The sequence below is a fragment of the Centropristis striata genome, chromosome 14 (genome assembly GCF_030273125.1).
Source record: "Centropristis striata isolate RG_2023a ecotype Rhode Island chromosome 14, C.striata_1.0, whole genome shotgun sequence".
Classification (NCBI taxonomy): domain Eukaryota; kingdom Metazoa; phylum Chordata; class Actinopteri; order Perciformes; family Serranidae; genus Centropristis; species Centropristis striata.
Window position 1 is genome coordinate 26,011,594 of NC_081530.1, and position 27,271 is coordinate 26,038,864.

A 27,271-nucleotide genomic window follows, 5' to 3' on the forward strand; every position below is an offset into this window, starting at 1 on the left:
GAGGAAGGAGTAATGCTATCACATCGCACAAATGTCAATATTTCTGTACAAAAAAAGATCCGGATACAGTTTAACCTTCTGGGTGTTGTCCAGTGCATAGCACACAGTCCAAACAGGGATTTGGTCCTCGTTCAAAAGGGAGAAGTTCGCCCAAATATTATTGGTCAAGGAATGGCAATGGGTAACTCTCCTGCGTGTGTGTGTAGGTGTGTGTGTGTATTAAATCATTTATATATATATATATATATATATATATATATATATATATATATATATATAGGTACCTGAACTCCATCTGTGGTCTGTCAGCTATACAGTGCTGTGTGGTATATAACCAACTGCCAGGTGACTGCTAGTTTTTATACCATGTTCATCAAAGCCAATGGCACAAAAAGTATTTTCTAATGGGTACTTTACATTTAAAATATTGCAGGATGTAGCTCATAAATAAGTTAGAGAAACACAACAAGCTTTGCGGGTTCAGCTTATTCATAAAGTAATTTTTAAAAATCATCCATGTGCCCCCTGCAGATCATTTGTCAAGTGCTCTGTGCTAATTATTTAGCATTTGTTATATTTAAGGCTCTATTTACAGACAAATGTCATCTTGTTTGTTTTAGCCAGGCAGATTTCCACCCGATAATTATAATAATATCTAGTTATGCTAGGCTTTCTTAGCATGAATTAGGTTTGGACAAATTGTTCCTGTGAAAACTGTCAATAAAGAGGTCATGAATTATTCAGCACAACAATACAAGTTGCTGGATTTAGTTTTCAAAATTAATTTTACAACGCTTTTAGCATTAAAAACTCGTTGCATTGGGGTCAAACTTGGGCAAATAAAACCACCTGCATGTCTGGATACTGCTAATTTTTTTTTTTTTTTTTTTAACGATCATTTTGGTGACAATGTAGTTCTTACTTTCAGTGATTAAAAACATGTTTCACACATGTGGCCTGCAGTTGGTTTTGATGATCAACTAGACAGAGCTGGTGATAGCTTTTTATGTTTGGCAAGTTTTTGGTACAACAAACCATCATATCCTTATATTTTGCAAAAGTTTCACCAGTCTCTGTCACATATATAATGCTCTACAGCTTTAGTTTATTAAATATGTAAGCATGGAGCATGACAGGAAAGAACGGCAGAAGGGACACATGGATGATTTTAGTGTATACTTCTTTTTGTCCCCATCACTCATCACTAACAAGCCTCTCCTGGTCTCAACATGCACGAACAGAAACATAATATTAGCATTCTCTGTCAAACTATTCATGTGCATGTTAAGCCATTCAGTGCTATTATGCTAAAGGGAACTCAAACCTATTTTACAGGATTCAATTAGAATTGAAAACTCACATCAGTGGTCTTTTAAGGCAAGGTCCTGTGGCAGTTAGTGCAACCTCAGTCTAGTTTCTTTCACGCTTTTCTTCAGTATGAAAATTTGGAAAGAAAGCCAATGTTGTTATATATCAGTTTGATTTTGCAGCTGTGTGTTTGTGTTTAAATCCAGTCCATGTATCCTCAAACCTTCGGCCTGCTCGCCTCACTGTCTTTGCTGGTCTGGTCCTCCCGGTCCACTCCGTCCACTAACGCCGTGTCGGGGTGCACCTCCTCTTCATCCAGGGTCACCACCACGGGGTCGATTCTCCTCCTTCCTCCTGCCCCTGATCCGCCTCCACCACCTCCCTGCTCAGTCTCCTCCTCGTCCTCGTCCTCGTCCTCCTCCCCGGCCTCTGTGTCCTGGCTGGCTGAGTCAGTGCAGGTGGACGAAAGGGAAGACAGCTTGTGGCGAAGTTCGGCCTGGGTGGGAACCTGGAGACTGATCTCTGTGGTGAAGGCCTCAACATCTGGACCTTGGAGAAAAGTTGTTTCAAGAGTCATTTAAATAGGGCTGTTTGAGTACAGCAAAATAACAATAATTTTGGTTAACATTGAGATCATGATTATTTCACACACCTAATCATTGACTTTGGAAACATCATGCATTTATTGAACTTTAAAAAAAACTTAACCATGGATTTTCTTGACCTTTATTTATAATTGAACATGAAAACTAATTTAAAAAAAATAAAAAATAAAAAAACGATAATATAGAAAATATATACAATTAACTAAATAATGTAAAAAAATAAAAAAAAAATAAATAATAATAATAATAAAAAAAAAAATATATATATATATATATATATATATATATATATATATATATATATATATATATTCCTTTAACTAAACAACGAAAAAATAATGCATAAAAATACATTTGATCAAAATAAATACAGGCCCCAAAATGATAAAAAATAGCCCCATTTATAGTCTGTTGATACATATTATGTATAGCATTATTTATCAAAAAATTACAAAAAAAACCCTACCATATTAAAGGATGTCCAAATATTGAAAAAAAATGTCATAGTATAATATATTGAAAAAAGTCCCAAAATGGTCATAATGTACTTTGTCCAAAAATGCATAAAAACGCTTTAGAATAGTATGTTGATCATGGTAATAGTATAATATGTACACATTTTTATATATATATATATATATATATATATATATATATATAAAACAGCATATTAAATTAGGTCCAATAATTGAAAAAAAAGTATGACATAAGAGTATGTCGAAAAAAAAGAATTAAAAAAAAGAGTAAAAAAAATTGTCAAAATGTACTTTGTCCAAAAATGCATAAAAAACTATTTAGAATAATACGCTGATCATGGTAATAGTATAGTATGTCCAAAATATGAAGAAAACACCATATTATGGGAATGTAGAAAAATTTAATGAAAAAAGGCCAAAAAAGGTATTTTTTTTAAAAGGCTTGAAAATGCTACAAATGGCCCTATTATAGTCTGTTGATACAAAATATAGCATATATACCCCCCCCCCCCCCCCCCCCCAAAAAAAAAAAAAAGAAAACACAATAATATAGAAAATATATACCTTCTACCAAACAATGTAAAAATAATGCATAAAAATAAATTTGATCAAAATAAATAAGATAGAGAAGTATGTGGTAAGCTGAGTCGCCTACAGACATATAAAATGCAGCAGAGATTTACTTGCATTAAATTATTTTTAGATGCAGACTGGGCTGTCAGTTAGATGCTGTAGGTTGTTTACTGTGACAAGAATTTTCCCGAGCAGATGTGGACAGATGGTGTTGATGGTGCATCGTGCCTAAACACTGTTCCTGTCAATCTTCTGAGTCACATATTTCTGCTTCATCATGTTCTTTGATATGGTTTAGTTATAAAAAGTTATTTCACCTCAGTAATTAAGTTCATAGGAGTAATCATAGTTTATGTGAAGTTAGTTTAGGTATGTTCCGAACTACCTGCGACAGGCGAAGCAGCGCTGTTGTCCTCTCCCCCAGAGTGCAGAAACACATCCAGGGCTTCGTGGTCAGACATGTCCATCAGATCCATCTGCTCCAACATGTCCACGTTCACCTCCATGGACGACATGCTTCCTATTGGCTCTGGACACGACATGAGACAGCGAGATATCAGCCTCAAACAGGATTGAGGAGGGCAGCAGCAAGGGGCTGAGTCCAGGAAGACAGCTACTTTAACTTTTTTCTGTCCAAAATGTACCAAGCAGAAGCAAATGGGCACATTCAGGCTGGATGGCATTTGAAATGAGTAAGCTTGTGTACATAAAACATTTTGTTTACCTTGTGATCTAAAGCGTAACCACAATGGATTGTGAGGCATCACTATATGCTATACATGAAGGCGACAAGCAGCATCTACAACATTGTTAAAATAGGTTCACGTTTTTTCTACATACTCCTAATGCTCACATGCCCATATGTGCATTGAAAGAGTAATTGGTTGTTTTAGTTTTCCTCTTATTCATACTGGCAATGAGAAGATCCCTTTCTGATGCAATCCCAATTTCAGAGATGTGTGGAAAAAAATCTTCATTCCTAATTTTACACCAGAATGCATTCTTTAGTTCAACTAAAGCTAATATGAGTAACTTCCAGTGTTACGGCAAAAAAATCCTCATAGAGTTTCTCTAGACTTCTGCTACTAACACAAGACTGGTACATACTGGACTGTGGCTTTCTACTCAATTTGACCATCTTAGAGATTTTTACACCTATATGGTATTTGCATATGTATAGAGATGTTTTTTGTCTTGGGCTACTGTTTTTGAGGTGTTCTTATTACTGTTTTATAAGTCCTGTACGTTGTATGTCACCACTTTTAACCGCAACTGCATTCCCCCATGTGGGATAATAAAGTTTATCTATCAATCAACAGTTCTTTTGCTCGGATCATAATCATTTAATGAGTTTGTAAACTTGGAGTGTTTCCCCCTTGGTGTGATCTCATATCACACAGAGAAAAATCCAAGCAAACCAAAAGGCATTGTTACCAACTGAGTGAGATTTCTCACTCAGCTTACTCAAAAGTACAGAACATGGGGAGAAGGTCCTGTGCAACTCTCCGACTAGCTTCCACTACTGCTATGCAAGGCGCTGCAGTTGATGTGCTCTGCAGCATTGCAGCCTACAAAGTGTGAAAACGCCCTTAGACTGCTTCACTTTAACTTTTGCTGTACTTTATAATAGATTTTTGCACAGAACGATGACTGTGGACTTTGACCCCCATCACTAACATTGACATTGTTTTAGGAAGGGATACTTTCATTGCCAGTATGGAGGAATATGTGAAAATAATAAGTGCCAATAATATCTCTTCTGATCCACATATCAGCTTGTGAGTATTGATTTGAGGCAGACTTTAAAAACATTAACCTTTACTGTAAGTGGACGGATTCAGCAGCTAAAAAGCTTCCTGCAGGAGAATTCAAATTAAAACATCCACTTTTTACTGGTTAAAAGTATTACGATCAAGTTAGGAAGTCATTTATCCTCATGTTAACCAGATCTAAATTTGAGGGCTGGGTAAAACACCAAATTCACCAAATTCATGTACAGTGGAATGAAAGATCAGCGTGGCCACAAAATACAATGAACCCAGCACCAGCACATTAAAGGAATAATAAATAACATTAACACAACAGTACAGAACAAATGAAAGCCATTCAAACTGATCTTAAATCAACTTTATATTCAACATAAGATTATTGTTGTTAATTCAACAGTGTTATCATGATTGTTATGACATGCAGTGGGACAATATATAGGAAAGCTAGGGGAAATAAGAGTGGTTAGCTTTTTTCTGATTTCTTTGTTAATGTTTTATATAATTATGAACCAGCATTAAAACTATCAAACCAGCTTGTGGTTTACACGCTACTAAACCAGCAGTACACAACAGTGACTGTAACAACAGTAAGTCCTCTTCATCCCAAGCTAATGGGCTAATAAAGTCCTGGATTCACCACCTTGCAGGGGTACAAAGCCCCCTGTTCACTATCATGATGTGCTGCATGCGTCACAAACAGCCAGTGCACTGTGGGGATGAAAGGGGACGGGCGGCAGAGTTGCGAGCACAACAGGAAGAAGGGAGGTGATTGGTCGGCGCACAGCAGTGAGAGAAGATGCCATTGGCTACCGTACCTCAAGGAAATGAGGAGAGCAGAGGGGGGCGGCACAGGGAGAAGAAAGAGTGAAGAAAGAGAGAAAGAAGGGGAATGTTATTTCCCATAGAGACTGGACAAAAGTCTCCCCCCTGTTCTTTAAACAGCAACACAAGATCACACACAGACAGACAGACAGACAGACAGACAGACAGACACACACACACACACACACACACACACACACACACATCCAGTGAGTGTCAAGTTTTCAGATCACTCAACTTTGGCAATTCATCTGAAAGTCCATAATCTCACACACACATAAGTTGATGCCATGTATATAATGTAACATACAAACCCAGATGGATTTATTGCCCATAAACACACACAAAAAGAGATTTTGTGTATTTAAACTTACACACAAACAGAATCACTCCAGCACACACATCCAGTAATATAGCATTTTTCTTCTTCTCTCTTTTTCTTCTGGAGACACAGCAGTGGTGTTTTCAGTGACACGTCTTAGTAGAACAAGGGACTAATGCTCGCTAATGACTTCACAGTATGCAGCCTCTTCTCACATGCATTTCCATATCTCGCCTGTCAGCTATGCAATTACCACCACATAGCAGCTATTCACCCTCCTTAAACATAGTATGGAGGGTTTAGTTTACCAGACCCAAATAGAGCCTTCTCTCCAGCACACGCCTAAAAATAAACAAACACATACACTACAGCTATCTAGTGAAAGACTTGGTCCAGAAAGCACTGTGTTGAGAACATCATTTCCATGTGACTGCCTCTAACATGTTCTTCTTTTAGCCCTACTGTGACCTTGCCTAAAAGGTTCTCCTGCTGGGAAGGGCTGTTTGTGCCTGCAGTCAGATTGCTGAGAGTATTTGTGTGTGTGTGTGTGTGTGTGTGTGTGTGTGTGCATGTGTGTGTGTGTGTGTGTGTGTGTGTGACAGAGAGAGTGTGTATAAGACTCTTGAGACTGGCTTTTGATGGCGCAGTGGCTCATGACATCCACAGCCCTTTCTCTCTTTTTCTTTCAGTTCATTCCCTGTATCTCTCTCTCCTCTTCCTAAATGTCTCCAGCATTATATTTGCTCCTCAGTGGTTATGCCCGGCTGCAGGGATTTGTAGCTGTGTGAGAGATTATTGGCCCTACTTAAACGATCTATAGTGCATGGTCTGAGTGCATTAAGGGAGCGTCCATCTCTACTTTTGCTCGTCAAACGGTGCATAATCTGGTTGCAAGAAAGGCACAGAGGGCAAAGGGGTTGTATTCTGCCTCTTAATGGATCATAGGTGTGTTTTGGCGGTTTTAAACCTATGATAGTGTCATATCCCTTCCCACCTGCACCTTGTGCATTGCTATTTCAATGGCGGAATCCGGAAATTGGAGAAGCAAGTGGACCCTTAGTCTCTGCCGACTCCCAGTCCTCTGTCACTTCAACAACTCTATGTGATTGCATATGAGCAAATGCACTGATAATTGTGCAAATACTGTTTAACTGGGGAGAAGGAGGAGCCCTGCTTCACACCCCTGTCTGTGTAACAAGCAGAGTCTATGGGAATTGTAAACCCCCTTACATTGGCACATGTTACAATCTGAAAATTACAGGCTTTTAACAGCACTGCACCATTGACTTTAGACTGGGTTTTTGTTGGTCTATGGCAAAATCACGTTCTGATGCCTCAATGGACCTGAGCAAACATCATTTTCTGACCAACTGTATAGTCTGAAACTAGCAAAGACAGTTTTTTGGTGTAAGAGGGCCTGCAATGTGTTGTGTGTTATGAAGCTCTCACACTGTTAATTTCAGATGTATTTCACCTACATTGTGATCTGCACATCCTCTGTAACTAATTACAAATATTCTTATAGCAATCATGACTGGTTGATTTGAATTGGTCTGTTGAGGATTTTTGTTAAAGAGCCCACATGCTTTTCTGTGAATCACATCATTTGAAGTGTGAAGCCTAAATGTAAACATCTCTTCTGTCATTTTACCATGAATGACTGTAGGCGACATGAGATTCTAACTATGAGCTAATGAGCTGTGAACATTTCACTCTCCGCACCTCAAACCTGGCTGCGGTGATTGTTTTTGTCATAGAGATTAAGAAAAAACACTGATAAAAAAAAGAAAAAGCCATTTTGATTGACAGCGAAAACATAAGCCTCTCTCACTCCTTAAGTCTCTTTCCTTTCGCTCCATCTCTCCTCCTTCCTTACTGCTCCACAATCCTCTCTAATAAGCCATTTCCAGAGGATTAAGGGAGCAGGATAGATGAGCAAAAGAAAAAGGAAAATCACACTGAAAACTCTGGGCCAGCAGAGTCCAATACATCTTTCAGTGCAGTCTGCATATCTCATGCAGTCCCTCATTTCAGCACATCCTTTGGGTATTTTAGCACAGGCTTTTGGCAGTAATACATGAGGTAAACTGCAGCAGGATTCTATTACAATCCCAGTGGAAGACTACACTTATATGGCGTGGTGGCATTTTTCAGAGTAATGGCTCTACTTGTGTGTTTAGGGACAGGCACTCAGTGTGTGGAGGCTCGCTGCAGAAAGCTATTATGCCTCAATCTTGTGATATGCAGTTGAAGTGTGAAGGTTTCAGCTGATGATATCAGGACAGTGGAATTAATTCATTTGAATGCTGGATGGATTTGCATTCACCCTCGAATAAGTAACAGACACCACAACCTGACCCTCATCTTTTTCCTATTTCCCTTAGCAGGCCTCAGACCAAACAGAAATGTTGGATGTCGAGCTGTTTAAATATAATCAAAGAGCATGACTAAGGGATTTGAAGAACTCCTGACCTCACCGCTCCTCCTCTTCCTCCTCCTCACCTCTCCTCTCAGCGATCTGCAGGTAGCCAGTGGACAGGTACTGCTCCATGTCTTGCTGGAAGGCCTCCTCAAAGAACTTCTGCCTCTCTTTCAGCTTGACCTGCGGGGCTGGGGCCCCTCCCTGTTCGGCCCCAGGGACTCTCTGTGCGTGCTCCGCGTCTAGCTCCACTAGGACACAGAAAGAGGAAAGTTTTTAAAGTTTGAAAATAGGGTTAGGTACAGGTCATGAGGCAGAAACATGGAAAAAGAAAGCACTTAATGACAGAAAAAAACACAGAGAAGGAGCAATCCTTAACATATCGTTAAGATTCATAGTCATGTCTCAATTTAGTTTGTTTACATACAGGAAGAAGAAAACATTGCCTCTTTTTTTAAATACATTCAAAACTAAATACGCTTACAAAACTCTTTCATCTGAAATTAATGAGTACTATGAGAGAACTCAATCTTTCCTGAGGCAGAATGATGTAGAGCTCCACAGCAATCACATATCCTGCATTTCACCCCACTACTGGGACTCAATACTCTGCCTCCTGTGGGTTGCACAGGAGGGACCACACTCACTGAAGTCTCATGCATGCACCTTCCTCTGCTGCACGCACTTCAGTAAGCCACGACTCGTCTCCTGCTGCCAGTGTCCCCTGCCATGCTGTGGCATTAAAGGGATGAAAATGTATCACTGCTGCCTAGGAAAACAATTAACTGCTAAGTTTGCGGTGTACTTTCATGAACTTTAAGATGAAAAGGTCATTCAGTCATCAAGTAGTCAACGAGCTTGATATACATTAGGGGGAAAGGGTGAAAGGGTTTGTTATACAGTCTATGGTTATATACGATGCATAGTTAAATGGCCTTGTATTTTCTCTTGTAAAAAACAAGAGACAATTTAACATGCTGAACAGGGATCCCCCCTACAGATATTAACTGTATTTTGATTGGTCGTGGCAGTTTCAGGCTGCATTCACACTAAATCAGGCAATGTGGTGATTCCACTTAAATGGCCCATTTGCATGATGCCATCTTGTGAACTTTAACTCCCAGTGTAGCACAAAATAGACCTATATTTCACAATTTTTGTTTTCCGTCGGAGCATTTTTATTTTTAACATTTCCAACCGCATTGGAAGGCTGTGCCTCGTGCTGGAGCTTGCCACAGGAAATACGCTACCAAACCAAGAATTGTTCCAACGAGAAAATCTGGGCTGCTGGGGTGTTTCATTTTTTATCCTCATAGTTTTTAAAACTTTATTACACAGTTGTTTTTTGGCCCCTGTCCCATGGCAGTAATAGAGGCAGCTATGTTTACTGTACTCTCTGGCCAACTCTCTGGTTACATGATTGACGACCGCAGCGTGATGTCAGATTATGTTTCTTGTTGATTCTGTTTGAAAGTTTTTACTGCAGGTCATGTTTTTCTGACATTCCGTGTAAGTCCCTCCTATACCAAAGACATTTTCGCCCTAAAAAGCCTGATATTTGGTGTGAATGCAGTCTGAGAGGTCTGTACGGACAGGGCGGGAGGGGGAAGAACATATTCAAGAGACAGGGTGATAGAAAGCATGATAACGAAGCACTGCGGTGTACATGTGTGCATGTGTGTGTGTGTGTTTGTATTGCTGCAGCCTGGAGTCTCAGACAGGCTGTCTCTTTAGTTCACTTGTCTCCCTCTGATAGATGGCAGCATTATATAAGACCCCACTGACACTAACAACTGTGGCAGGAGCTGGGCCACTACACAGAAAATGTCTCATATGTCCCATGTTTTTGATACTGGGTCAATAGGAACAAAAAGCAATTTAGGGAATTATGAGTTTTAAAAGATGCCTTGCCAATTTGAATTGACTTCTGTTTAGGTTTATGCTCAATATAGTGTGTGCTTGAAAAATGATGTCACGATGCTTAGCTGTGTACCTCTGAATGTTTGTGACTAGGAGCCTGCAGCGCGTTTTCACCATAATGTGAAAAGAAGAGGCAGTTTGCAGGAGGGTGTGGGAAACCATGAGTGATCGCTTTGTCAAAGCTATGATGATGATGATGATGATGATGATGGCTGTCCCAGTTCATTAAACATAGAGAGGTGGACATTAACTTCGACTTAGCACTAAGCAATTCACAATAAACATTAATAATAACAGTGAACAGATGCAATGTTTGGCAGTGCATTGATCTTTACTATCGTTGTTAGACAGCCTATACTTTCCTTTACTACTCTCTATACTTCTCCTCCACAACTTCTTGCTTATTGAAAGAATATTTTGTTTGTACGCCCCCTGGTGTTTCAGAGAATACTGCAATGAAAAACACATTCAGCTTAAACATCTCTGTGCTTAATCATATCTTGTGCACCATCTGCACAGGTCTGCACCACAGTGTCTTGCACAAGTATATAAGCCGGATGCAGTGGGTGGTTAGGTGTCTTGATCAAGGGCACTTTAGTTTGTGACCTGTTAGTCCTAGGATTCAAACTAGCAACCCTTTGGTTACTAGGTCGATTCTCTAACCTGTAGGATTGACCCCCAGAAAAGGGGGCATTTGTCCAGGAGAGGGCGCCTGCTCGGTCGTAGGTTGAATGACTTAGTATTTTTGTTGCGGTTTGTAAACACAACATTCAAAGTTGGCCCCTGCTTGCTAGATTTGCATTTATTTGGCACACCATTTTTGTAGCTTCCTCTTTCATGATACAATCTGTCCTCCAGTTGTTACATTTTTAAAGAGTCCAGTTCTCAAACCCTGCAGGCATTCGCTGGGGACGGCCAGAAAAGTTCTGAACAAAGCAAAATGACAAAGAAAAAGACAAAATCCAGGCAGAGGAAAGATAGACAGCACCACACACTTCTACTCTGACATACTGTATGTAAATACAACAACTAGGCCTTCTTAAAGCCATTGAACCTTTTCTATCATTCATGAATCTGGCTGCAGTATTTAAAGCCACAAATAAACTGTATTGTGAATAAAAACAATGGTGAAAACATGATGAAGACAGCAACCCACAGTACAACAAAACCAGTGACATGTTATTAAAACCAGCAATGGTACACATGTATCACTGAACAGACAGACAGAGAACAGACACACAGAGGTCAGTGGTTGATTAGTTGTCTGGTACAATTTTCGGCATTACCTCCTCAGGACTATTTGCATTTACATCCCAGGTCATATTGAGCTGTCTGTCTGTCTTACACAGCTCTGCACTACTCTCTGACTTTCCTCTGTGTACACCAGCCCCCCCAAAATCAATACAGTGCTTGAGGAGTGTTAACTGTACTGCAGGATCAGAGTGGGCACCCTCACACAGACCTGATAAAACATGCTGGGCCCTGAAGGAGGCTCGCAGCAGATGGACACACACAAATACAAAAAGGGCAACAATGAGGTCCCCCCAGAGCTCCCTCGTGATGAACACCACACCAGCATCCCTCTGAGAATCGGAAAAGAAAAGCTCCTGGTCTCTATGTCATTCCTCACTCAGTGTCTAATTTATCTTCTTTATCTGACGAGTCGTCTTCTTCTCCATCCCTCCCTCATCTTTCCCTCCGGACTCTGTCCTATCCTCTCTGTTGGCTGGTGTGTGTGTGTGTGTGTGTGTGTGTGTGTGTGTGTGTATGTCTTGTAGAGACTGCTCAATTAGATTATGGGCCTCAGGGAAGCTTTGTTCAGATTGTCAAGCATTGTGTGGGGTTAGTAACAGAGGAGAGAGGGAGCGAAGGAGAGAGCAGGCAGTGCGTTTAGTTATAATTAGGGTTCGCGGACAGACAGCATTAATGATGGAGCTAGATCCTGTCTTTGTATCTCTCAGTCTCTAATCAAATTTTCAATCCATTATTAGCTTGAGACGTCTATTTATTTAGACCATCTATGTACCTGATGAGTGTGTGCTCCCATCTGACTGTCTGCCCGTCTAAACCTGCTCTTCTTTTGTCCATCAATTCCACAATCAGTGTTGCTAAGAAAGTCGCATTCTTCACAATTTATTCAAATATAAAAGAAAGGGCAAAAAGAATCCAGAATGCCAAATTATTATAAAACCAAAAAGCCTCTTAACCTCAGCAAGACATTAAGAATAGATACTAGTGATGGTTAATGTCAGTATCTCCCTCAAATACTCAGATAAATGTCACTTGCTACGTTTAATGATGAGCTTTTTCTTAAAAATCTGCCCAGGCTTCTTTAGAACATAAACCCAGCTGTCGTATACATTTCTCTCCTTGCTACCTCTTTTATTACAAATCTCTCCGTCCTCCCACTTCCTTCTCTTGGTCTTTTCTTCATCATCATCTACCAGACAACCATATCCTGCTACGCATGTTAGTGGAGCTACGCTGGCTATTTTTAGCTCTCGCTCATATTTAGCCCGCAGGATTAAGTTTGCACTGATGACTTTAGTGTAGGAGCACAAGTCATTAAGTCAGAGCAATTCTCTCCTCGCGGGCTGTGCTGCACATACAGCTGCACAGACATAACTTCAGATTCATGTGCACATGTTGGAGTGGAGTTGTAATGGCACAACACCAACACCGATGCTACTACACACTTTGTTACATGATTCATGTACAATGGTGAATGAGCGAACGTGCAGACATACACATCTGGGGATGATTCATAGGAGATAAAGCAATTGCATTATGTTACAGCAGATGATGAAATTACATCATTTCATTCAATTACAAAGACAAATGTTTTGGCACTCGTGTGGAATAGCTGCTACAATCTAAAACTGAACAAATGAGGTAGTAGAAAGAGGTAGAGAAAAGACAAAATCATAGCGTAAAGGTCACAAAGTCTCAACAGCAGCAATGAGTTTCCTGTAATAATGTTTTCAAAATAATAATTTTCAAAATAACTGGAAAACTTTCACAAGAAACACATAAAGGGAAAATTCTGGTGTACTACCTGAGGTTGTACTCGTGTTACTTGGTGCGTCTGTTCCCGCAATCATGATTCAGGCCAAAAAAAAAGAAAAAAAAAAAGAAGTGATATACTGTCCCCTCACAGGCTGTTTCTTTTGCTTGGAAGCTCAGCAGGCGACAGCACACACCGTGTACTCACAGAGCTGTTCTCACTTCTCCACTGCGTGACCCAAAACCCCAGGGGAAACAAAAAAGAACATAAATGACATTAAATAATCTTGTTCTGCCTGTTCATATGGCTATTTGAGCAGACAGATCGATGTGAAATGAGACTTTTGATGTAATTACACTCATGTCTGTTTTCGGCGGTAGAGAAATGTCTGGTATGTGCTCTGCAAATGCAGGAAGCAGAAGCCACAGGAAAACGGGTGGTATGTCAGGGTAGGCGTATGTGTGTAAGTGTGCATGTGTGTGTGCGTGGGTGATCAAGAACCTGTTTTATATACCTATTTTAATGAACACGTAGAAAACATTTACCTGCTATATTTAACCACTGTCTGTTTTTTTTTTAAATTTCCCTTGTGTTTACAAGTGCTTGAGTTTGTGTCTGAAGCAGAACTGTGAATGTGTGTCCATATATAGAAACGCAAAGAGCCTCAATCACTTTATTTGCAGCTATTGTGTGGCAAGAGAAGTAGATAAAGATCACAGATGAAAAGGAGAGAGGAAACGCGCCATCAAGGGCAATTCAAATCTTTAGGATTCAAGTCGAGCTTTGGATTTGACTAAATGGAGTAATTTTCTCACAGCTTGGATCAGAGAGCAAAAATGCAAGTCTTAAGGTTTAAGTGTTCATCATGCAAGCTTGGTCACCACATCTCTTTTACACAGGAAATGCTCTTTTAGGGTTGCTTGCAACAGAAACTTTTATATCATCAAGGACATTCAAGACTCAAATTTTTGCAGCACTAATCTTAATTAGAGCGCTTTCAGAATTTTGTTTAGTAAGATTTCTTACTTACGTATAAAGAATATTGAGTTAAATCGCTGACAGACTTAAATGACCGTAAATAACAAGTAACACTAACAGCCTCCTTTTCAAATGGAAATATATTTCTTTGGGAGTCATCAACAGCCAATTCAGAGCTGGTCCCCACATTCACTTACACTTTGTAGTGTACTTCACATATCAGGTGCTGCCGGAGCCGGCGCCAGTGGAGAGAAGGTTACGTTTGAAGCCTCGGTGGACAAGCGATTGGATGGACGGTTGGATGAAAGTGTCACCGGCCAGTTTGCCTTTAAAGCCTGCCACAGGAGCAGGACTAGAGCCAGCTTTTGTGTTTCTGTTTGTGCAGACAGTATTAGACTTGCAATGGTCCTCTGAGGCTGTTTGTGTATGTGGGCACAAAGCCTTTCTCTTTTCCCAGTTTATAAATCCTTGATTCCTTTCCTTGCCTCCTCTCTTCGCGTCTTAAGCCTCACTTACGCTCCCTTTACGTAAGAAAACCACCAACAGTTACCATTTTAGGTTATGTAACTGTCACTAACAACGTTCCCAAAGCATCCTTTACGTTGGCATAGATGTAACGCAGTTAATCCAGTAGAGGGCAGCTCAGCTCACAGCAACATCGACGGTGGAGGAGGTTTTAATGATGTGCTTATTAAAGCAAAAGTGGAGGCAGCATTGTTGACGGTGGCGGTCTGTAAGGCCATTGAAAGGGCATTGTTTGTAAGGGCAGCAAAGTACGACCCATATTTACGTTTTAGACTGCCCTTCCCCTGTCCTTCACCCAGCACAACGGGGTTTGTTTCAAACAAAAGTTAACAATGTGATTTTAACATCACGGAACTTGAGTGCCTTACCTTTTGTGCATCACGTACCTATTGTTACTTTCGGTAGTCCTGTCACCCTCGTAACTACTTCACTTCCGGTATTTATATGTAAATTTATTTACTCTTTAAACTGTCTTTTATAACGCCTTTCCAGGAAGTTTTTTGCCCAAAACATAGATCAGTGGTTGGGCTTTGGGAACATGTTTCAACATTTTATGACATTTTATAGACCAAAAAACGAATTGATTAATGGAGAAAATCAATATATTAATTGACAATGAACAAAATTGTTATAAATCTTTTTTTCCCACTTATATCTCAACAATTATTCCACCTTTCTTAAACCTTGTTCATTGTGTCCTATGGTCCTGTCTCACTTGAACTATTCCCTGTACTGCTCCCACAGTTTCTAGTGGTGCTTTTAGACGTAGTGTATCCTCGATTATAACTCCCTCGGGAAGCTTCCTCATTCCTCAAGATACAATTTAGGAAATGGGACATCCATCAAGATGGATCGCTGAGATCAATTTACAGGTCACAATCATTGACTCTTAAAATCAATGATGTAGTTTCCATGACCTCAACCATTGGTTTGTTGGGTCTGGCTTAGAAGCTTTAAGGTGGCATTTTGGTTGTTGCCAGCTTGGTTTTTGGATGTCGCCATATATTTTTTTTGCAATCAGCACAGTCAACAGCCACAATGTTATCAGCTAACTCTAGCGCAACTTAGCTAGCTTGGAGCATCAGTTATTCAAAATAAACAGCAGAAATTTTCAAGCATTTCAACAAAACACACTACAGATAACTTGATGAACTAAAAATGCACTGGGAAAAGGTCAAAGAAACAAAACCCCACAGTGTGCTGCGGTAGTGAGCTGTGAAATGGAAAAGACTCAGAGAGAGACAGAAAGAGTAGTGCGTGGTGTGTAGAGGGTAAATGTTTTCATCCATGTGTCATACTTATAGAAAGAGATGCCAAGAGAAGAGAAACATGGCCACCAGGCGTGACCTTGAAGTCAAATGGGAAGAGGTGACAGCATTTTAAACACTTTGAAAAACACTTATGTGATGTCAAGGTCTGTTTTGCCTTGAATCAACTGAGACACTGCATTTATTTTGAAAACTGCGGCATTTTTTTAAGCATGGATGTAACTCTCATAGTCATTATTCATGAGCTCCAATTATCTTTTTTTTCTCCTCCTATTTTGATTAACGCTCAAACAATCCATCCACGATCTCATTATAGCTGTTTCATACACTTTACATCATGCTAACTCACCAAACAGATCAAACGTTCAATATCTGATATAAAAATCCCCCCTTGTTCTACCCGTCACTTTAAATTAGCTGTCTGGTCTCAGATGGATTTGTTTCCGTTTGCTTATAAAGGCCTAATATTTCATTCTGAGACAGCAGCGCGCAGCCTGAAGACCAAGAGGCAGGCCTGACAGTGGAGAGACAGCCACTGCTTCTTCTTCTTCTTCTTCTTCTTAAGCCCTGCTCACTCAGCCATGGTATTTTTAGATTCTGTCCGCCTCGCTATATCTCTCAAGTGCTCAGGTTTCCGCCAAAGGCAGCCCCTTTGCTGTAAATAACACACAATGACTTCTTTCCCTCTGTCGCACAAACACACCCATCAGAATTACTTGCATGCTAAGTGACAAAATGTGCATGATACAGAAGCTGTGTTTACCAGATGGATTGTGAACTTTCTGTGTGTAAATGAAGCATAGTTAAGCATGCACGGGTGACTGGGGGGAATTACACACAATAACAGAGAAGTAGTGAGTCATTATTGTGGTTGAAGTGTGATTTAACAGAGTATTCCATCCAGTCATTTATCTGTATACCTGAGTACAATGACCCGTACAGTACATACGCACTCTGCTGGCCTTGCAACGACACTCATCATCAAACCGATCATCCTGCTGCTCTGTGACTCACTAACACACACACACACACACACACACACAGAGTGCACATTCACAGCTCAAACTCCCACCCCACACACACACGGCCAGCAGTTTCTCCTGCCCTTGTTTCACGGTCTATCTCTTCCCTCCTGTCGATAACACCTGTCTGTTGTCGCTCTGTCTGCTGAACACCAGTGGCAGCTTCATGAGGTTCCAGTCCAATCTTTGCAAGCTGTAAAACATCAGCTGCCATCTGTGAAGCTGGGAGACTGTGTTTGGCACTGCTGCTGTTTATCACAAAAATAATAATAACGTGGTGCCATCTGAATGAATATTTATCTCAAGAAAGACACAATGATTAAGTTAGTGTATGTATTAGCTGTCTTGCACATTTAAATCTTATTCCAGGCCCCCGACAGTCTTCCAGCATGTCAGTGTTATTTGTTGTAATTTGTTGTATAAGTTTGTTGTCTTAAAAACTTTTGCCTTGAGGATAAAAGATTGAAACTGCAGCTACAATCATTTTGTTGAATATGGTGACATTTTCAAGTGCAAAACATATACAGTGGTTTTCTGCAATATTGAACAAATGATATTCAAAATGCCTGGCTGCAGGCTTTACTTTATTCTAATTTGCATGGAAACTTATGTGAACTTTCTCGTAAAATTCACATTCAGACTGAAACCATGTGTGACATAAATGAGCCATTTCTGGTAACTGAAGGCGCCTTAGACCAAAAAAGACAAATAAATATGACATCTTATCACCTTAGTAGGAAATTGTCTTTTTCAAAGTTAGGGCAAGAACCAGAATATTTTGTGTGTGTAAACTGATTACTTATTCTTATTATGTACGTATTGCTTTTGCAATCGTGTGTCAGTTGAGCTTTAAACTGCAGGATATAAGAGACAGTGGAGGGCTGTGTTGCAGAGCGGACTACACTGTACACTACATGAAGTGTGGGTGTTGAACCGAGTTTACCACACAGTTTGTGGTTCTCTTCATGTTTTCCTTGACCCTGCAACAACAGAGAGCAATTTCTTTGTGGTTTGTGGTTTTTGTTGATTTATTTTCCCAATACTGTTCACAGAATAACATTTTAACCTTCAGATCTCGAGTTGTTTTTAGTTAGTTCAAGATACATTTTGCACTCAATAAACTTTTAATAAAAAATGTGCCAGTGCAACTGTGTCAAGGGACTTCAGGATTTGAAATATAGCTCAGCTATATATCTGTTCACAGTAAAGTCGTCACCAGTTCTGAAAAGATTGATTTATCGATCAGTTGTCAATTATTAAATAAATCACCAGCAATTTAAATTGGTTTTAGTATGATTTTAAGAAAGAAAAAAAAGTCGAAATTCCAGCTTCTTAAATTTGAATATTTTCTGTGACAGTAAGCAAAAATATTTTTGAATGGGTTCTTTGCCTTTTGGAACATTTTTCACAATTTTATGACATTTTATAGACCAAAAAAACGAATTGATTAATTGAGAAAATAATCATTATATTAATCAACAATGAAAATAATTGTTATTTGCAGCTCTACTTGTAACTTTATAAGGGGTGTTGTATGCAAACTAAGAATGAAAATATAACCACAAAACCTCAAATAAATCCTTAGAATATCTTACTGCTACAACCTATCATACATCTAAACAGTTTTATTTTTTACTTCTAGTTGTCTCCTTCCCCACAATACTGTAAAACACAAGTCTCAGGACAGACATTTCAAATACTCACAGCGAATAGATGCCTACTAATGTGGCAGTGCAGTGATGTACTAACACAACTGTCTCTTTATATGCTAAGCACTCACAGCTGGCACGCATGCAGAAACAAGTTTTTGCTGGTTTGTAATCAAATGAGTGTTTGCAATGATGCAGCAGTCAATGATGGGTATCTAATGAGGGGCCTTGTTGAGAGGAAATGAATACAATAAAATACTGAGAATGCGGCAGTGGCATTTTGAATTCAGATTGACTGTGACTGCTGCTGATCTATTTGATGGAATATTAATGTTATTTATTAATGTTATTGAATCATATACACTCATGGAAAAAATGATTAGACCACCCTTGTTTTGTTATTGTTCATTTTAATGCCTGGTACAACTAAAGGCACATTTGTTTGGACAAATATAATGATAACAACAAAAATAGCTCATGAGTTTAATTTAAGAGCTGATATCTAGACATTTCCCATGGTTTTCTTTATAATAACCAAAATCATTAGCAAGAAAACCATGGAAAATGGCTAGATATCAGCTCATAAATTAAACTCTTATTGTTTGTTATTGTTGTTGTTATCATATTTGTCCAAACAAATGTGCCTTTAGTTGTACCAGGCATTAAAATGAACAAGAAATTCAAGAAAACAAGGGTGGTCTAATCATTATTTCCATGACTGTATATCAGCCTGGAATCATGAAACAGTGTGTTGTGATGTTTAGTTACACTTGAAATACTCTCCATGCTTGAAGCTGTGTTTTGAAGATAATGTGTGGAGAACAGTCAGGAGCTTGTTAAGTATTTGCTTGGTCCGCATGATTCATGACCGCATGCATCAAGTTTCTATCTCTTTCACTTCCATCATCTAGACCTCATTGAGTGGGAGTGAAACACATATTAAAGCAGTTTTACTAACTACACATGTAACCAGGCAACAGCACACCAACATGTGAGGCGAAGCTCAGTGGGAGGGAGTTCCTCCTGCTAAGTCATTCACAGCCTGAGCACCACCAGAGGAGAGAACATTTCTCATTAACAATTATGACTGATTGTATATTAAATGATACCATGCAACTTCAGAGACCACATATAACACTAACGGCGCATTACACGGCCCGGAGAGATGTGATTAATTCCTTTTGACCGATTCCACGTATGAACACGTTGACTAATGTTCCGAAACAACAAGCTGCCACTGTTATTTACCTGCTCTACTGTCTGTCAATTGGTCACACCCAAATAACAGGAGGATAGGGAGACATAAATTGCTTGGACAGAGTGAAATGTGTGCACAAACACACACACACAAACACACACACACACACACACACATTAATAGATGTACTGGATGGGTCACGACAAGGCCTAGCAGCAAATTAGAGGTGTCAGCTAGCAGCACAAGCATCCACAGTAGAAGGCTGTACAGTGGGATTAGGAATGTACCAATTAGAAGTGTGAGGAGGGGTGAAGGAAATGTCCTCTGTTATTGTCCTTATGTGTTGTTAAAAAACTTTGTGTGGCTCTTTTTGGTTCTCTAATTGAGCTTTTGTACTATAAATCAGTCGCTTCTCGTAAAAAAGAACTCTAATAATTCCCTAAAATGTAAAGTTCTCACACTCAACATCACATCATCTATAACCCCAGTGATAAAACATGGTTGTGTATATTGCCCTGGCCTCTCCTCAGCTCTAATGTTGCTGATGCTTGAATGCCGAGGAGATTCTGGCAATTTTACACTGAATGCACTGCAGGGGATTTAAATGCAGCCTCAGTCTGCATCATCTAAAGAGCTTAAAGCCAGATTTGATAAAACCCAGGCAGCTAACGGAGCATTTCTGCTCTAAAGTAATCAAAGCAGCAGCAATATCAGCTGTTTGGGCTTTATTGGGTAGAAAATAAACACAGCTTAGGTGAGTGAAGAAAAATCATGACCTGAGTCTTAAATTACTGCAGCAACTTTTGGTAAAGAAAATGTAATCTGACCTACTGTGACATACCTGATATTTGGTCTTTTAACAATATGTTGTTTAAAAGACCAAAGGCATGAGTGTAAATGCTCGAACAAAGACATATAACAAACACACACACATTAACACACACATCGACAGTTACATAATATGACACATTGTTATGACTGCAGTCTGAATTTCAAGGTGCATTCATTATTTTGCCTCTTTTAATCTCATTTGATACGACAGTGAAGAAGGGAAACTGTCTTATGATTTTAAATGATCTGAGATATATCACTGTCTTGTTGCTGCAGAAGCACACAGCAAGCAGCTGCACTTAGCCCTGGGATGTGTGGCCATGTCTGCATGCTTGTTTTGTTCTGAAGTGAATTTGTTCCAAAATCTAAATATTGTGGGTAGAAAGGCCCGAAGCAGAGGCGATGGAGGAGACTGTGAGCAAATGTACTCCATGGAGGCAATGTGAATATATACATGTATTCTTATTTCCTTTTAAAGCTTTTTGCTTCCCACTGCCAGCTGACATTTACCTCAAAATATTTCCATTGCTGCAAGGCATCTGGCCTTTTAAAATGTGTATATTCAAGCGTACAGTGAATGTGTATGTTGCAGCATGCAGAAACACGTCTACACCAGCAGGGGCCAGATGGTTAGAAAGGTCAGAAGCAGATGAGATAAAGGGTATGGAACATATCCAGACAATGCATTAGCTGGTTATATGAATGCACATTAACACCAAGGTGGAAACTCAGCATTGGGGAAAAAAATAAATATATTATGCTTGACAAAAAGCCACTTTGGATTCATCAGAGAGAATAGTTGGTGGTTTTGTAGAACCAAAACAACTCAAAGCAGAGGGAGCTGGAGGAGAGTTTTGTTGGATTTGCACCAGAGACTGATGGTAGAACCTTTTAGTCTAGAAAGTGGATATGAACATTTTACTCTTCAGAAATTAGGCCAAAGTCTTTCTGAGTCATGAAATATTGATGCATATGCATAACAAAACTTTTACGGTCAAAAGAATGGGAGGTTCAGAACTCAACGGCTATGGGTCTGATGATGATTCAGCCTCAGGAGGCAGGGGCCATTATACCTGGTGTGGTCCACTGCTTAGTGCCTGAAATGTACTCACCAGCACTTCTAATCATTGCCTAAATCAGTTCCCTACTTCTTATTGCTTATCGCCTCCTCCTGGTGAGTCAAAGTGCGTAACAGCACTAAAAGGCCTTCTCATCATCCAGTTTAATCTGTAGGCCAACAGAAGCCGTAATTTAAGTTGGTTAATTGTAGAATACTCATTGATTCATTCATTATCCTTAACCGCTTATCCGCACTCTGGTCACGGGGGGCTGGACCCGATCCAGACTACGCAGGGCAGACACATAGATACAGACAATCATGCTTTCATTCACACCTACGGGCAATTTAGAGTCACCAATTAAACCTAAGTGTATGTTTTTGGAATGTGGGAGGAAGCCGGAGTACCCGGTGAGAACCCACGCTGACACGGGAAGAACATGCAAACTCCACACAGAAGCATTGTAAAATATATGCAATATTATATTTCTATACAATTAGTATAGCTACTACATGTAATGTTTTGTTCACCAAATATACATTAATATACAAACAGTGGGAATGTATGACGCATTTAGGCCTTGTATGTAATGAAATGCATATAAAAATAGGTTTGAAGTGGGATATATTACCAAGATAAGCGTCTAAATTTAAATATATCCGAGACACATGCATCGATCATGTAATGTAGGTGCTAAATTATGGCACTGGCACCTTTCCTGGCTCAGTTCAGACACTGCTAACAGATGTCAGACGTCCTCTTCTGTTCAGAGATTATGTTTACGACCAGATTGTTTCTTTGCATATAAATGCAGATACATTTTATGAAAAGGCTAGTAAAAAAGCTTAATTGTCGTCAGATGATAGCCTATGGGTGCTAAGATTGCATATCAGTCAATATGCTCAAGCTCTTTTGCTCTCCACATGGCTTGCCTACAGATTCAGCATTCATATGCAGATGTCTGTTTATAGAAATTAAATGACACTCCAGCAACAAACTATTAGAATATACATAATTTCAGTAATATTAATAAATGGCTACCAAATACAGTATGTGTTGCATGTTGATGACATGGCAACAATGATCCGAGCCTTTTGATCTTAAGTCAGTTCCGTGGCCTTGAACTGATATGTTGGTAGCTGGTGACAGAGAGAGACAGAAAGATAGAGAGTAGTTTGTTTTATCTGACAGCACCTGACAGTACATTGTCAAACAGAGGGTCCATCCATCAAGGAGAGCAAGGAAGAAAGGGGAGGTCTACATGTTGTCAGAGGTCTCCCAGCTATTCACAAGCCTGTCAAACTGCCCACCTAACACAATCTGCTCAGAACGTCTTCCTCGCTTGCCAACAATATGTGCTGCCCACGTGAACCCTGTTCATGTTCACCGATGCCGCTTCAGCTGACTGCTTCTGGCTGCACTTGGCGATTCTTACAAGGATACTGAATGTACCGCACACTTTTATATTGAGAAGCCACTGTAACTAATGTTTGAGGCATGGGTGATAAATGATGTTACCTAATATGTGGAAATTGAATTCTTGGGCTAATCAAAATTTTGCAGTTCCAGTCCTGCTTCATTTGCCATTCAAATGCTGCTAAACCCATCCTTTCAAACGGGGATTAAATGTGTCTTAATGAATAATGAAAAATTAAATTTCCCATACTCTTCCCTGTGCTCGGAGATAAATATACGAGAGAAAGAATCCTTGGGAAGCCAAATAAATCAACATTCAGCCAATGGGTTCTAAGCACCTGACAACGAGGAATTGAACTATGGCGGATTTAATTTATTACCTATACAAAGGCTTTACCAATATGCATGTATAGTAATGATATGTCAAGCTGTACAACTAGAAACATATTTTAAAAATGACCCTGCTCCCTAGGAGACAATTAAAAAGGCTTACATCATCTAAACCTCTGTGACCTGTTAATGGAGGCTGAATGAGGAGGTGAAAGGAGGAGGAGGGGAAGAAAAAGTAAAGGTCGAGAGGCATTTTCTAACAGGTTAATTGCTTGCCTTGAAGGGTGCTTTACTCTCACTGATACGGGTGATGTCTTGTTTAACGATAGTTAGCACAGTAATGACTGTGTGTTAGCTCTAAATTAGGGAAACTGGCCAATCTGATCCTCGCAACCAGGAGGGAGGTAAAATCTCTACAAGGCTCCAGTGACTGAAAACACCACAAAAACAGTCAGGGAGAAGGAAACCAGAGTGCACACATGCCCTCAGGTGTTTTTGAGCAATCTTACCTGAGCAGCAGGGATTTTCTAGACAGGATATAACTGTGGCACTGCGGTTTAAACGGTCGGTCTTGAAAAACATGTGGATGGTATGGAAGTCAGCGTGCTGTTTGCAATGACAAGCTGCTTGCATGCAGATATTCCCATCCAATACACCTAATATGTATTTGAGACATGCCACGCACTGTGTTTATTTTCTGGGATAAAAATGTGTGAGATTTCTAGAACACTCACACAGGCTTTGATGCATTATTCAGGATTCTCCTCTTTTCTCTCTACCACAACAAATACAGCCTTACATCAGAAAAACCCACTGCAAGTCTTCAGTAAAGACGCCTCTAAAGAATGACCTGTTCACTCTTCCCTATATATTTTTTATTTTACTAAGCAGGGGAAGAGATACAGGAGACAGAGATGTGGGCTGAGATGCATCTGAGGCTGTGAGACCAAACTTGAACTTCCAACACCGCAGAAATTCAGCTCCCTTAGTTCAACACTGACACAAATAGACCAGAACGTATCTGTATACAGTATGTGATAGCTGTAGTGATAAATAATAACTGAGCACTGCAGTGCTCTCTACACAACAAATTATTAAAGATCAGGTTTTGGGGCCTTGCACATTGCCTTGTTAGTACATCCGTAGACTGTATAAAGAAAGTGGACGTTGTTTCAGGTTTTGAAAAGTGAAGCCAATGCAGAAATGCCTTAAACCTGCATTCTTTCCATCGGCCAGCAGGGGGTGACTACACTGTGTACAAAGAGATGTTAGATTGTGGACAAAATATGAGGAAAAAAGAGAAAATCAATCACCTTTTACTTGATTAATTACCTCAGCAAACATTTGCCTAATGAGTTTATGGTCTCAATTGCTGGTCTCAAGTTTTCTTCATAAGGTCATTTTTTCTAAATTATTTTTTCCATTTAGAGTAAAACTAGACAGTAATAACAGGATATGCTTTGGTGTTTACCTTGTAATTGACAAGTCTTAGAACTTTGACACTAACATCGTGTGTTTTACAGTTCATGAAAAAATGTGTTCTTCAGCATTTGGTTGTACTAAAAGGCGCTAAGGCTAGCATTAGCTGAAAACTCATCTTGCTCCTTCCCATCTCCACCCTCTCGTGCCAAAATGGCACACCCAAAGCCTAAAATCTGTAGTTCACAAACTAATGGGTGATGTGACTGACTATGTCCACTTCTTGTCTATACGTATACCCTATAAGGTTAAAACACACACATTTCATATCACATTTTAAATCAATAAAGTGAGAGACGGTGGAGCACTGTGGGGTTATACAAGCACAGGAAAGACAGCACAAAACAGAGCTTAAGTGCAGTGAAGCATGTACACATTGCTAGAATAACAAAAGCATAAAAATGTAAAAAAGAAAATCTCCTTGGAAAGAGTCGCACAAAGTCTCAAGTGGAGCCAGTTCATATTTTAATAACATTGACAAAGTTAAATGTTTCCTGTCTTCAAACAAATGTCTACAGCAAATATAACTTGATAAGTACTTCATTTGAGATTAATCTTTGTGTTCATCTATAAAAGAAGACGAGTCTCCTTGTGCATGAATTTCCCATCATCTCAGCGAAGGACATTTTTAGACATGGTACAGTAACCACACCATGCATAACAGACACACACATGTTCCCTTTGATCAATTTTTCATTAGCACTCATGTTGGAGCGAGAGCCAGAATGGGTGTACGAGCACTGTATGCAGGTCTCTTCATTTAGGTAAGCTGATAAATGATGGATTAGTTTACATGCAAGGTGTCTTGCCAAACCTCAAGTGAAAATCTCAAGCAGGTGTCAGAGCATATGTGCAACATGGTTGTTTTATTATTTAAAATTAATCAAATCAGGTAGGTTGGTTGGCGACAAATATTTTTTCAGTATCGCCTGGAATGAGTTAAAAGGCCTTTTGAGGACTGGTGGGATTTAATGCTGCAATCTGTGGTTACAGTATGGTGCTTTCTGTGGGTTTTTGCAGGTACACAGGGAATAGAAATGTGTTAAACTACATATAGATCCCACATTTGACTAAGGTTACATGTGCATTGCACCATATACCACGGTTACTGTTGCTGTAATTATTTTAGTCTAACATTTTGGCACCACGCACATTTCTGTGAACTGCTGAACTGTTTGTCATGTTCATGTTCAGGGCTACATGGTGGTGTAGTGGGTAGAGGGTCTCCAATTTCCTCCCACAGTCCAAAAACATGCTGCTGAGGTTTAATTGGTGACTCTGAATTGTCCGTAGGGGTGAATGAGAGTGTGAATGGGTGCTTGGTTAAGCATAATGGATGGATGTTCATGTTAAATTTTACAACAATCTCAAAAGAGTCTCCTAGAGATAGTGTCTTTGTTACTCTAACAAGAGATGATTTATTTGTACCATCCTGCTCCCATTCTGTTGAATTACTGGCATTGGTTATAATGTTGTGATTTTAATTTTAAAAAACACATTTTATTTGCAGCCTTGACATCTTATTGTAGAGTTCTACTCTTTATTTCTACTCTGCTCTCACAGGAAAAACATACAAATTTGTCTCTTTCTTGGATCCATGCCATCCCTAACCTTTGCCTTTATTTAGCAGCCTCATTTCCTACTTGCACGACTCAGCAACAATAGAGAAGCTTCCAGCTATGGGGGGTGGGAATGTGTGTGCATAGACTTAGGTTAAGAAGCAGCCAAGTGGGATAATGGAACTATTGTGTGAATCTATAAATGTGATTCCTTCACATCCCTAAGAGCCGGCCTACTGTCATCCTGCGGTGACCGAGTAAACAGCAGGGAGGGTATTCTGTGTGCGAGGCAGCAGCAAAGTTAATACAACACATACTCTGTTTATTTCTCAAACTTGTCCATGACCTTGAGAAATGTGAGTTAATATAGACTTGTTCAGTTACTTTTGAAGGAAATATTGCAATATCATGCTGCATAATTTAGGCTTATTTTTACATGGTGTGATGCAAGTTCATGCACCTTAAGAGCAAAAAGCAAAAAAATATGCTAAACAGCTGAAGACATTCAGTCTGTTGCAGTCTCGTGAGTGAAAATGTCTAATTTGGGAGACAACGGATACTAAATAGAGCTGTTGAAGAAATATTCAGTGAACAATAAAAAAGAAGAGGCTTCAGTGATCACATACTTTTCAAGAAATGATGCCCAAAGTCTGGGGAAAAAAAGTGTTTTAGCACATATATATCCCAGATCCATTTTGGAACATGTCAAGGCCAGAAGTCAGTGTATAAATGTATGCACC

At 39.6% G+C, this 27,271-nt stretch overlaps 1 protein-coding gene across 2 annotated transcripts in view; it reads right to left on the reverse strand.

Moving 5' to 3' along the window:
- Window positions 1-369: 369 nt before the first annotated feature.
- The window catches only part of dtnbp1b (dystrobrevin binding protein 1b), a 40,050-nt gene continuing 13,148 nt past the window's right edge, over window positions 370-27,271 (reverse strand). Inside the window, exons 2-4 of one of the 2 annotated variants that reach the window (XM_059349109.1) lie at window positions 8,378-8,545; window positions 3,348-3,482; window positions 370-1,857 (exon numbers count right to left, since the gene is read on the reverse strand). In XM_059349109.1, the coding sequence (XP_059205092.1) occupies window positions 1,526-1,857; window positions 3,348-3,482; window positions 8,378-8,545 (635 nt within the window). In that variant the 3' untranslated portion in view covers window positions 370-1,525. Of the gene's footprint in view, window positions 1,858-3,347; window positions 3,492-8,377; window positions 8,546-27,271 lie in introns of both variants that reach the window. The other variant, XM_059349108.1, reaches the window with a different exon arrangement.